The 14,310-nt window shown below is 33.5% G+C and overlaps 1 protein-coding gene across 4 annotated transcripts in view; it reads right to left on the reverse strand.

The window, feature by feature from the left end:
* The window catches only part of SLC4A10 (solute carrier family 4 member 10), a 283,508-nt gene that overhangs the window by 125,904 nt on the left and 143,294 nt on the right, over positions 1-14,310 (reverse strand). For all 4 annotated transcript variants that reach the window (XM_081814312.1, XM_081814314.1, XM_081814313.1 and 1 more), the window contains exons 4-5: positions 12,965-13,103; positions 5,144-5,304 (exon numbers count right to left, since the gene is read on the reverse strand). In XM_081814312.1, coding sequence (XP_081670438.1) covers positions 5,144-5,304; positions 12,965-13,103 — 300 coding nt within the window. The remainder of the gene's footprint in view (positions 1-5,143; positions 5,305-12,964; positions 13,104-14,310) is intronic.

The following is a 14,310-nucleotide window of genomic DNA, read 5'->3' on the forward strand; positions in this document are numbered from 1 at the left end:
AAAAAGAAGAAGATAGTAGGAAGGGAAAAATGAAGGGGGGGAAATCGGAGGGGGAGACGAACCATGAGAGACTATGGACTCTGAGAAACAAATTGAGGTTTCTAGAGGGGAGGGGGGGAGGGGGATGGGTTAGCCTAGTGATGAGTATAAAAGAGGGCACATATTGAATGGAGCACTGGATGTTATATGCAAACAATGAATCATGGAATACTACATCAAAAACTAATGATGTAATGTATGGTGATTAACATAACATAATAAAATAAAATGTTAAAAAATACATCACATATACTTCATAATGGGAGTTATAAAGTAGGTTATTAAAACACCAGAAAGGTACCACTGTACCACAGCTTCATCTGTAAGCCATAATGTATAGCCCCAGTTCAATATACTAACCAAAATCAAATGAATCATATAAAACCCCATGTACATGGTTATGATTTTTAGTTCTTACCAAAGTACAGTCTTTCCTGGCTTAAGCACTACAAAAACCCATAAGTCACTAGCTTCACAGTCTTTCAGAATTAAGGTCTTCATTTGAAACAGTTACAAAAGAGAAAGTAAATAGAAAAAAAAAATGCTCATCTGCTCATCAGCCACACAGAAATACACAGTAAACTCCTCTGAGGTATAACTGCATCGAATATATCTTAATGAACTAGAAAAGTTAATCATCTTGCTTAAGAATATAACTTATACTGAGGTGAGATTTAAGTACCAAGGGGAGCCTGATTCACTAATCACTTTCATTGTTCTCTATACCACTATAATATATATTAGTATTAACCTTGAAAAGTAGGAAAGGATAATGAACCATAATGGCTTTGGGCCCCAAATCAAGTCCTACAATCTCAGCCAGCTATGATGTCTAAATAACAGAGTCTAGCCTGCCAAAGCAAAATGCCAGGATCTGGGTGATACCAGGAGAAGCAAGAACAAAAAGGATTAATAGGTCACACTCTTCTAGCACTAAGCCAGCTCTAAGAATACTAGTAGCATTTCTGTAAAAAAGCCTCAGAAAATGAAAAATTATTTTTCATTCTAACCAGGCAATTATTTTATCATGATCAACCCATCCTGACCACTGAATGAAAACCTCCAGAGATCATGAGATTTTACAGATTCTATAGAAATCTCTGCCTCTTAGAAGATAATCATATAAATTCTTTGTCCTAAAAAGCCATTGCCTTAACTTTAAAGATGCTGGGGGTGGGGGTTGGGAGTGAGAAATAGGAAGGGTCTAAATTCAGCAGTTTTGTTGACAGCACTAACAGGAGTGTATATTGTAAATTGTAACATTGTAAACTACCCTAAGAATACTTACTTTCCAGAACAAGGATGTAATTATATGGACATGTTAAACAATAAGTGAGTATTCCCATACTCCCAAATCTGCAGATTGCACTCAGTGGAGCAAACTTCGATTTTTTCCCTCATTAGAATATTTTAAACAACAAAACCTGTTTAAATGAGTGGAGAGCTATGATTGATAATCTGTCCATGGTCCTAACTTTGGTTTGGTTTTCATTTCTTACTCCAATTGACAGAATTGGGTTAAAGCATATAACTACAGAGAGAATATTTCCATTACTAATCTTTACAGTGTGAATTTCAAAGAGATTGACAGAGACAATAAAATCGCCTGTAATTTATATAAATATAATTAAGAAGCATTTTAAATACAATTAATCTCCATCAGGATAAATCACGGTAAGAAAACATATCTGAAGAATTTCGGATTTGAAAAGGTTAAATAATATTTTGAAGGAAGAAGTTTAAATTTATTCTGAGTTCCCTGAAACATTGGGAAATAGACATTTTTTAAATTAACTTTGTCCAAAAGAAAATCCTACTTTAATTATACCAGACATTCTTGACAGACCTGCCAGATACAAATGGGATTTTCTCCTGGTAAGTCTACAAAAATCTCTTTAAAGAATTATCTAAGACTCTATTAAAAACATATCAGAACAGTGATATAAAAATCCTTGATTATTCTAAAACAATATCTGGGTCATATTGCTCTATTAGAAAATGTCTAGAAAATATTAATGCTGCAGAACTTACGTATTCACAAAGTTTAAGAGTTTAGAGCCCTTAAAGATAAATATTATATCTAGCTTTTAGAAAATTGAAACTAGTGACTAATATGTTAGGAACTGCCTAACATATAGAAAAACATGATAAATAAGAAGTGAAGAAGAGTTCCAGGTCCTATTGTTAATCACTATGGTCACAAGTTATCTTGAAATAGAATAAAACAAAACTTATGACTATAGGTTAATAAAAGAAATTATTCCCATCGCTGCAAGTATCACCTATGATACATCACTTTTGGTTTATCTGTGTATAAAACAGGGGGTATATCCTCCTCCCTATCTCATAAGGTTACCGTGATAATAAAATATAATGAATGTGAAAATACAAAGTTAGAAGTCTTAAAAATGTAAGGTACACTTAATACACAGTAATGCAGCTCCATTGTCACAAAGTAAAAATAGCAAAAAGTAAACAGCAAGAAAATAATTACAAACTATAGGGAGAAAATGTTTTAATAAGATTTTATTGAGGGAAGAAATAAATACCTTTGTATTAAATAAGTCACATTACAATTACTCAAAGAGAGGAAATTTCTTCTCATTAATGTGTGAAAAGAAATTTAAGGTAATAATGATCAACAAGTATTTTTAATCATATTTTTAATGTGGTATTATCTCTAAACTACTGACATCTTCTGAATGGCATTTTATAGACTGCTCTATGCTGAAAAATGGGACATTCAAGTTGAGCTACTTTGGAGACATAAAGATACAGACTAATTAGACGAGCAGAAAGAATAAAAGCTATTTGGGGTATCAAGACTTCCATTGAACTACTTTCCTTTGTAAGGATAGACTCAGAAAATGCAATTTGCTTTCAAGAGCAAGAATTAACACAGCTAACAAACCTCCCTTATTCCACAGAACTGAGCTTGGGGAAGGGGGCAGCAGTAGGGAAATGAAACATAAATTTAGACAATAAAACTGAACTAAGGTGATAAGATGAACAGAGTTTCTGTCAAATTCATGGGAGATTTCCTGGTAGAAGTAAATTTCTAAAGAAAGCATTAGAAATTACATGCTTTAAGAAATTAAAAACCTGGTAAAACTATGAAGGGTGTTTTCTGAGGTTAATTTTGCCAGGTTGAAGAATCTGACCGTCTCATTAGATATAGCCAATCCAAAAATCATTTGGATTAATCCGTTTTCACTGACATAAATAAACTCCTTATTTTGGGCAAGACATTTAACCTTCTGAATCTGTTTCTTCATTTATGAAGGATAAACAATCATAATAGTAAGCCCCAATTTTGTTCTGAATATCAAAAAGATAGCAGGGAATTACTAAAAAGAGCTTCCTAAATCGCAAAGTACTAATGAAAATGTCATTTGGTTCCTAATTAAAACATAAAAAATGTTTATGGGCTATCCGCAGGACCCCATAATGTAAAGCTAAGAAATTAAGTTGGGTAGCTATTATTCCAGCATTCACAAGAAATTTACTAATTCCTAAGTTAACCAATTTCTCAAAGTCTTGATTTACTGTTATCCATCATTGTATCCTGTGTTTTTCTGAAAAATACACTGTATTTAACTTATATAGTCTTTTTGGCTCTAGTTATGTATTTTATTTTATTTTTTCTAGTTATGTATTTTAAAGGGAAAGCTCTTTATAGGTGTAGCATGAAACTCTAGAAAGAAGGAAAAGAAGGCTTATCTAACCCATTTTTTTCTGTTTTGATTTTGTTTTTGCTTAATATTGTAGGCCAAGATATCTTTCCATACTTACTTTCTTTCCACACATATTGCAATGTACGCATGCCTATCAGCTCCAATAACCAAATAAATAATTTTTAAAGTAATTAAACTATCATTAAAATGTGGGCAACATCCACTTCAAGCCATTCTCTTTCTTTAGACAGTGGTTGTAGTGTAATATAAAGAACACACAGCTTACAGTCAGAGGACTTTAGATGGAACAAGGGCCCTGAAAGTCTCAGAATTTCTATTTTCTTATTGAAAATGGGAATGACACTTATTTCATGAGACTATTCTGAAGATTAAATTATGTCTATTTTTTTGTATAATATTCTTTCACTTACAGAATCAAAAAAACATTCACAGAGTTTTAGAGGGTTTTTTTTTCCCATCTCTACAATATAATTTAGACATTGAAGTTTCCCTTAAGTCCTCTACTTTACAAATAAATTCTACATGGAACTGCTTTTATTTCTTTTTTTCAAACTAAAAATTTTTTAAAAACCGCCTGAGTCCTTGCTTTATTTTTATTTTTAAAATCTCCATTAACTATTTTATTTATACTCTTTCAAAACTCTTTTTGTATTATTTTGTTTTTACTAAAATGTGTTTGTCTTCCAGATCGAAAGATACAGGAGTTCTTTCCTCTATTTCTAGAGTAACAGTAAGATGCTTCCTAAACATAACTGCTTGTGTTATATAGACATAATAGGCTTCTAATACAAATCTTTCATCCCAGGGGCTAGTCACAATATTAAATAACAAATTAATCTCAACTGCATTGCTTGGCATCCTCTGGAATTCATGAGTTTTATTCCGGTTTAAAACAAATGGCCATATCTTTCTGTTCTATTCTACATTAACATTTTCCCTATCTACTGATTTTTTATTTGATTATTTCATGTATTTGAATATTGAAAAAATCTATCTCTAGCTTTATGGGTTCTTTTCCTTCAATTTCCTAATGGTGACAGCTTAATTAAGCATGGTAGTGAAAAACAATATATATTATTTTTTATTATGTTATGTTAGTCACCATACAGTACATCCTTAGTTTTTGATGTAGTGTTCCATGAGAAAAACAATATATATTAAGTGGGAGTCAGGATATCTAGGTTCTTGTTCTAGACTTGCCACTGACAAGGTGGACCACATTTCTCTGAGATTCAACTTCTTTTATCTTAAATAAGGGAGTAGGAGAAAGTTATTTTTAAGGTCTCATATGCTGATCATAGAATTAATTTTCCAAAGGTACACATATAGAGAATTATAAGGAAAAGGGAATAACAGAAATCAGCTATGCCCATATGAGTGAAATAGACTAAGGGAAAAAAAAGATATACCTGCAATTTCTTCTAAAGTGTTGGCATGCATGTCCAGCAACACAGTTCCATTCAGAATACAACTTCTCAGCTCAAACAAGCTGTGCAAGGAAAGAGTAGCCACATAGGGTTTGCTCCACCTTTCTCCTCCATCTTCCACATCTTCTTCAAACTTCAACCACCTACACAAATAAACATTATCAGCACATTGAATAGTATATTGTAGATGAATGATCCTTTGTCCCAAGAATAAAAAGTAGAAACAGAAAGATAGTCACATTGCTTCTTGGTTTTGTGGGTTTGGAAGTAAAAACTAGCCCAAATCATTTGGTTTATTTCATTTTAATTCCATTTAACAAGCATTCTTTTCATCATTGGAAGTTGTATAGAAGACAAAGAAAAACTCAAATGTTATTTTTATTAGTTTGTTGAGCTCTGAAAAAATATTTTTTAAATTTTTTTATTAACATATAATGTATTATTTGTTTCAGGGGTACAGGTCTGTGATTTATCTTAATATAAATGTTTATTCAGTGGTCACAATGAATCTGCTGTAGAATTAATAGAATATACTTCATAGAAGAAAAATGGCAATTGGAAAAGATGCAAATGAAAATGAAAGAATACTCATATTTCTTCAGTGGGAGGTCTCAAAATGGAATATTTAAGTCTCTTGGTAATTTTTCCATTTGATAGGAAGGCTAGTATAATTTGGGGCCTATTCTATAAGAAAAATACTCATTAGGCCTGTTTGGATGAAATCTAGTGATTGCAGTCATTTCCTAGGGACTACAGAATCCTATGAGAATGGAGCTTAGCCTCCAATCCCTGGGCCTTGCTGCCCGGATGGAGAACAGAAGAGCCTTGATGTCAAGATGCCAAATGGGAGACCACTGTCTTCTTAGAGTGAAATGAATAATAATATCTGAGTTTAACTAAGATAAATGGAAGGAATAAAAAGAAACCAGTGATTCCACTGCTCTGGCACAAGCACTAAATCTCTTATTCTTTTAGAGACTTGTTCTCTAATCCTAATAGATGACCAGTTTAATTCCACCATTTTTAATGAACCCTAAATAAAGCCTAAATTGCTTTTCCTCCCATTCCATCCACCATTTTCCTCATTTCTCCTCTCCTTTGTCATTCTTGCTCTAACTTCCTCTCTCTATGCAATACCACTCAAGTTCTCTATAAAATATTATATTATTGTTGTATGTAATCAAATGATCTAACTCCAGTAGTAACTAGTTAGGGAAGCAGTGGATCAGCCAGAAATAACTAACCAAAAGGATTAATCAGAAATGATTAATGTGCAAAGTTCCAAGAAAGATAAAGAAAACTGTATCCATCCTCACTGTTCAGGAAACAAAAAGTTGTCAGGAAATGAAAAGGAAACCAATAGGGAAGAATATGTATGCCTGCCAACAGCTGACAAACAGGGAATACCAATACCTATCATGAGTTTATAAGACACTTGAAGGTTGAAAAAACTTACATTTAAGCCCCAAATCACTGACAATATTTCTTAAATGCTGGCAATTTTAGAGAATACTTTTGTGTATACTGTTGGGAATTTTTCATATTAGTGATTCTTAATGATTTTCAGGCTTTGATAGGGCCATAATACTTCATAAATCATGTGATGGTCATTAGTACTGTTCATCAACTAGTTGTCCCTCTCTACCTAGGTTATCACTACCTGGCTCCCTTTTGACCGGGTGAGACCATATGACTATTGACTAGTTCTGGACAAGGAATGTGAGCAGAAATTATGTGTGTCACTTCCAGACTGTGCTTTTGCCCATTTTTCTAATTAATTTGTTTTCATACTGTTGAAATTTGGGAGTTCTTTGTATCTTTTATATATAATATTTTTGTCAAATATATGGTTTGCAAATATTTTATCCTTGTCTATAGCTTGTCCTTATCCTCTTAACAGGATCTTTCACAGAACAAAGGTTTTAATTTTGGTGAAATCCAATTTATGAATATTTTCTTTTATGGTTTGTGCTTTTGACATCATGTCTAAAAATTCATCATCTAGGTCCTAAGTCCTCCTAGGATTTTTGCCTATATTTTTCTCTCAAATTTGTATACCTTTATGTTTTACATTTAGATTTATGATTTATTTTGAATTAATTTTGTAGACACTATGAGATATCAATATTTTTACCTATAGATCTCTAATTGTTCCAGTACCATGACAAAAAGACAATTCTTTTCCCACTAAACAGCTTTTGTTCTTTTTCAAAAATCAGGTAGCTGTACTTGGGTTGGTCTTTCTCAGTTCTCTATTCTATTCCATTGATCTATGTGTCTCTCTGAAAAGAAATTTTAAAAACAAATCTAAAGGTATCCTCCTTCCTTTAGCATAATTTCCTTCAGATTGGAGGCTTAGTCCTTTAGAAAAGAAGAATGGAATATCTGGGAATTCCAGTTTGATAGTTAAGGTAACCAAATATATGGATGCTAGCTTGATTTAGCCATAGATTTTACGAATATTATAAGAAGAAGCATAAGATACTTTCCATAAAAAGAAACTCACAAGTTACAAATATCAAGTCTAAACATTTCAAGATTCAGTGCTTTAGGCCAACTCCAGAATGATGCCAAAAGCGTTAAGAGCTGTTTAAATAATTATTTTTAAAAGACATATTAAAAATATATATGTATATATCCTATACATGTATTCTCTCTCTCCACACACACACACACACACACACACACACACACAAATACATATGTATATCTCTCTTTTCTCCTTCTTTATTACATTTCATATTTCAAAGATGGAAATTAAGAGGTCTGGGAACACACCAAATCCTGTTTAAAGATTTGTAGTCACTGAATAGACAGTCAGTTGCAAAATGCCTGATTGCAGTTAATGACCTAAAGTGCTGCAATTTATTCCAGTTTTCAAATAAACTCAGCTGACATTTGTTTGAATAGCAAACAAGAGTCTCACAGGCATGAATGAGACGTAATGAACAATGATTTTGAAAATCAAAACTGTAGGCCGATTGTATGACATTTTCGTTGGGGGGCGGATTTAAACTCTGAGATTATTTGATTTTCCTACAGTGTGTCTGGATCTGTTTTCATCCATGATTAACACATTGGAATCTCCTTCCACTAAACAGCAGCAACATAAAATAGGTGTTTCATGAATTCTTTGAGGATTAAGAGATGATAATCTCTTCTACAATACTCATATTAAAAATCTACAAAATAAAATACTTCTGCAAATTAGAAATAGATGTTCTCCTTAGAAATTAACTCCTTCTGTTTATTCTATTCCTACTAATTCCTTTTAACTTTTATAGGAATTTTTATTCTCTGGTTCTACCCAAATAGAAAGTAAAATATCATCCAAAATTATAGCCTTGGGAGAAGTTATGGACTCTTAAGAGAAAACATCCTCTTTTGGGTAGAGTTGAGGCTACAGATGGTGGAGGAGGGACATGGTTTGGGTGGAGGCTAGACAATAACATATGTAATCATAACGTGCCTATTTTAAAGGGAAAGGGGAAGTGAAATATATCCAAACATAGAAATATTAGCTGTTCTTAAAGAGATTTTTTTTTGAAGATTTTATTTAGTTATTTGCAAGAGAGATCACGAGAGCGCACGAGCAGGGGGAGGGGCAGAGGGACAAGCAGACTCCCCGCTGAGAGGGGAGCCCGACACAGGGCTCCATCCCTGAGATCATGACCTGAGCTAAAGTCAGGTGCTTAACCCACTGAGCCACCCAGGTGCCCCTAGCTGTTCTTAATCCATGTTATCGTCACATCTCACATCTCATGGAAAAATCTTAATGACAACTTAAACCTTTCCTAATTTTGAATATCAAATGCCTTCAGAGAACCAATAAAATTGTTTTGATGCAATAATCCTCTTTGACACTACCATGTATGTATCAGAGGCCAACTGCTACCCCCTGCTTTTGTCTCTTCTGAGCTCATTTGTGGGAAGCACTTTTAAAGGGCAACCACAGTGAGTCAAACGTGTTGTCTTCATAATTGCACAGCTGTGGTATCTTTGCGTGCTTTTCTATTAATAACATTATATGTTATTTATAAGCAGGACATTGTAATTGTGTTGATTTCATTAGCCCTTCTCATATGGCTTCTTTTAGGGTTTTTAAAAGTGAACAGCTGGTTTTCACAAACATTTATTAAATAATTATGATTCAAAAATTTAGTTTCAAAATCTAAAACTTTGCTTAAGTTTTGCTTGGCAACAACAGTGGGCATGAATTATTCAAGATGTGATATGTGACAGGTGCAATGTGCTGATAAAATATCCTTTTTATTTCTACTCTTAGGGTAGAAAATTATTAATCTCCACTGGAATACTAATCAAAAGAAAGAAGTGCTTCAAATAGTTATGCTAATGATTTATTGCATTTGGAAAATCAGATGGAGTTCTAAATTAACTAAAATTAATCTTTTTAGATGAACTAGGGCAACCAGAACAAAATTACTTCTGCCACTTTAAAACTCACTACATTTCTAAGTCCTCAGTAAATACGCTCTGTTCTTCCCTGACGTATTGTGTCTCAGCCAAAATTCATCTACCCTCCTCTTCAATGTTACTATTTTGATTGCTCATCAGATGTCTCCTTGAACCTCAAATAGCTGTACCATGCATAGGGTTCCAGAAGCATGGCTAAGAACAGAGGTCCTATTTAATAACATTAGAGAATACTAATAATTAACTGGATCAACTCTTCTGTTCTTTATAAATGAACAGCAATACATTTCAGTGGTTTGGGATAAACTTTTGTTTATCCCAAATGTTGTTCAGGTTAATCCATGAGAGCATGATAAAGTCCTATCTGCTCAACTATGATAAAGAGAAAGCTCTGCCATAACAGAGCTTCATGAGAGTGAGCAAGTCACAAGGAAGTTACTGCTTAAAAGGAACAGATCACTATTTGATCTGGAGGATGAAAAATCACCAGCCATTTTAAGAATAAAGGAGTTACTCCTGACAAAATACACATTCCAATCTTACTTCTCAGCTCTACCATGCAGGATGACAGTGAAAAAAGGAATATAAAAGAAATGCTTCCAAAAAGTACCTCTCAGAGATAAAGAGTCTCAAACTAACCAGAGCTTCATAGTCATTATACCCAGCAGATATCCCTTCTTCCTGACATCCAGGAATACCTAGTATTTCTTCTAACCAGTTGAAGACAGATGTTTCTAGCCTTAATCAGGGAAGTCTGCACTTTAAATTCCTTATCAACAACTCTTCAATCATGAGAGAGCAAAAGTTATAATGCTAATTGGGGGAGAAGATGATCATATATTGTTTTTCTGTCATCAAAAAAAAAAAGATGAGCATTCATATTATATACATGAAAAAGTCCAAAGCACTTAGTTTTTGATGCAGTTGGAAGAAAAAAGCAGGATAGATGGTTCTTAATCTTAAAATCTACCAAGTCATATAAAAACTATTGCAAGTTTGGTTCTATATTTAAAATATTATAATAGGAAGCTTCAGAAAGAAAATGATTAACTTACATGATTTTTTCACTAAAAAGGGGAATGCAGACAGAATAACATAACATTAACTTAAAGTATTAAAAAAGGCAAATAAAGAAAATGATTTGACATAAAATAGGTAAAGGAAATGAACACTTAGTTCACAGGAAAAGAAATTAAAGCATATTTTTGGAAATATGTTCAATCTCACCAATAATTTTTAAAATGTAAATTACAATGAGATTTATTTTTCATCTATAAAATTAGCAAAAAAATGTAAAAGTTTGATGATTTATTCTCACAAGGGTTTGAGGAAAATAAGCACTCTCATACACTTTTCATAGAATATGAATTACTAAAACATTTTATAAAGGCAGTTTTTCAATATCTATCAAAATTTGAAAGCCTGCTCTCATTGGTACATAAGTTCCACTGGTAGAAGTGGAACTTCTACCTAAATACCTACAAAATAACCCAAAACATACATGTGAATGATCACTGCAGCAATGTTTGTAGCAAAAGCATAAAACAACCTAAATCCCTATCAAGAGTGGCTAAAGTTCATTCATATTATTAAATGTAATGCAATCATTAAAAAGATTGAGTAATCTGTATTGATAATACAGAAAAGGGTCCAAATATATTATTAAGCGAAAAAGTGAGGCATGAACATTGTATATAATCCCTATTGTATTTTCATGCAGATCTAGGTATTAAAATTTTTACAAGAGACACAAGAACAGTGATTGCCTTTGAAGAGAGGTAACATGAAAAAGAGTAGAGGATATTTTTGCTTTATTTTCTTTCTATATTTTTGGAATTTTAAATTCTAGCAGTTCATTTTATTTTTTTAAATGTTAAGAGAGATGAACAGATAATAGCCATTTTAATTTTCTTCTATTTACTTCTAGTATTTTTTTAAGTAAAAGGGACCTGTAAAGACCATTCAAAATACATCAAAGAAGAATTAACTATTATTTATAGTATCATGACTGAACATTTAATTTCACACTAACTCTGGGTAGAGTTAAGGCAATGATTAAATACAACCACAAGTTTAATATGATCCAGTGGTGTACTGTGACTTTCAAAGGGCTGTTCAGTCCCTGGGCCACAAACAAATATAGCCAACAGAAAGAATTTCTAACAAGGAGAGCTGTGTGACCATTGAAGGGATAACCTAACAAAACAGCCAATGGAAGTGTTCAAGCATATCCTGCCTCCTCTTCCTAGAGTACCGCCCGTTCTGCTTTTCTTCCTAGCTAGTTCCAACTCGTCCTTCAAGAGCCAGCTCAGGAATCAATTCCTCCAGGAAAGCTGTCGTGATCCCTTCTCCTTCACCCTTGTGGTTTAGGTCCTTTCTACTCAAAATGTGATCCTCAAACCAAAAACATTGGTGTGACATCAGCCGGAAGCTTATTAGAAATGCAGGATCTGAGATACCACGTCTGAGGCATACTGAGTCTACATTTCAGCAAGACCCCAGGTGATTTGTATTCACATTAAAATTTGGGAAGCAGTGGTTAAAGGACAACCCTCAGTGTGCCCACAGTTCCTTGTGCACACCTGCATCACAGCATTCATTATACAGTATTTACAACTTTGTTTACTTGTCTAAATCCCTCATTAAACTGTGAGATTATTAAAGGCAAGATCTAAGATTTTTGTTGTTTTCTATCCGTTATACCTGGCACATAATAGATATTCATAAATGTTTGTTAAATAAATGAGCAAAAAGGTAAGAATGAATAAATGAAAAGTAAATGCAAAATTTAGCTTACTATTCTTTCATAGCAATTCATCAATTATATGGCAATATAGAAAAATTACAGTTGACAGAAAAGTAATTTTTGAAAAGTTATTTTGAAAAAACACTATGCTTAGATGTATATATATCCTAGAAACACATTACAAAATATTTTTACCCTCATCAAATAGTATATAAATAAATCCAGGAGTATACCTAAAGCCTCTTATGTTTTCCCTTTCTTTAAAAAAGTCTCACACTCAAATTATCATATAATATCCCTAGTTTGGGCACAGGCCAGCAGTTGAAAACATAGAAATAAATTACTTTTAGATTCCTATTGTTTTCCTGATGACACACAAATTATGCTATTGTTTATCTTTCAGGCTGCAGCTGTTGCTGGCTCTGCATCACTGTTTACTATAATTGCTGCCTTCAGATTTCATTCTGACCCATATCCCATTATAAGATATGCCCAGGCCAGATGAGCAATTGCAGAAATCAACAGCACTCACGGATGTTTGCAAAATCGTAGCTTTACAAATCTCTTTTCCAATAGCACGAACATTATTTAGTATACCTTCACCCTTCAACAAAAATCCTCACCTGGCTGTTTCTCGCCATTCAGCATCCTCACCTTCACGCCAACAAATCTCATCCAGTTCTGTGAAAAGGTCATGAGGAATGTGTTCCTCATCATCATCCTCAGTTCCAAGAATAAACTGTACTCGCTGTGATGGGGTGTCTATAGAAAGTGAGAGACATGAACATGCATTACCATGACTTCAAGCTTAAAATTTCCTGGTCACCAACTTCAACACAACTCCAAACTCACACGTCCCTGCCCCCGACTATGACAATCATCCAGAGTAGACTTGGGAAATTAAAACTAAATTTAGAAAAAAACAAAAACAAAAACTAAACTAAATTTAGCATTACATGAAGTCTAGTATAATTTGGGAGATAATTATTTAAAATGTAAATATTGAATATATATTATCAAAAATAATATTAAATGTTATGATTATTTTTGGATTATTTATAGCACTCATCATAGAAACTATTTCTGTATCTCCCTCATATACATACACACATTTTCTATCATCATATATGCTATACTTTATGGTAATATTCAGAACACACTATGATAAAATTCACTTACACTGAATGTAATTCACCATGAACTCCCTTGTGATGCTTTTTTATAGTCACACCTTTGCCCCTTCCCCAACCCCTGACAACCACTAATCTGGTCTCCACTGCTATGGTTTTGCCTTTTCCAGAATGCTATATAAATGGAAACCAAACCCCAAATCATCTGTGCCCTACATCATCTACTGGTAGTGTTTGCTTAAACATTTGAAGATCTCTTGTGACTATGATTATGGCGCAAGTCACTATGTTCTTGGTAAGGGAGAAAGATAATGTGTGGTTTGGACACAAGACACACAATCTCAAGGGTGCACATGATGTTCCTAGAAAGAACATGTTGTTTACAATTTGGGGGGGTCTGAAGTAGAGACCTATATAATTTGGGGACATAGATTGACAGTGTTTCCTACAAGGCTTCCAGTCCAGCTATTCGGCCTTAGAGTTTCCAGTTCGGTTAACTGGGTCTAGCCCCTGTTTTTAGAGGGACTGCTTGAGGACAGTTAGTCTAATCTGACCTATTTGCCCATTCTATAAATGAGGTGGCATTCCACTGTGTGATGGCTACAGGAAAGAGGGTAGGGAAGACATCCAAAGGTGTTAATAGGTTTTCTTTTTGTGTGTAGGAGTTGAAGGCACTGAGGACATTCCTGCATTTCTTTTTTTTTTATGTTATGTTAATCACCATACATTACATCATTAATTTTTGATGTAGTGTTCCATGATTCATTGTTTGCGTATAACACCCAGTGCTCCATTCAATACGTGCCCTCTTTAATACCCATCACCAGGCTGACCCATCC

Source organism: Leptonychotes weddellii, chromosome 3 (genome assembly GCF_054177405.1).
Source record: "Leptonychotes weddellii isolate Sample4059 chromosome 3, ASM5417740v2, whole genome shotgun sequence".
In the NCBI taxonomy this organism is placed as follows: domain Eukaryota; kingdom Metazoa; phylum Chordata; class Mammalia; order Carnivora; family Phocidae; genus Leptonychotes; species Leptonychotes weddellii.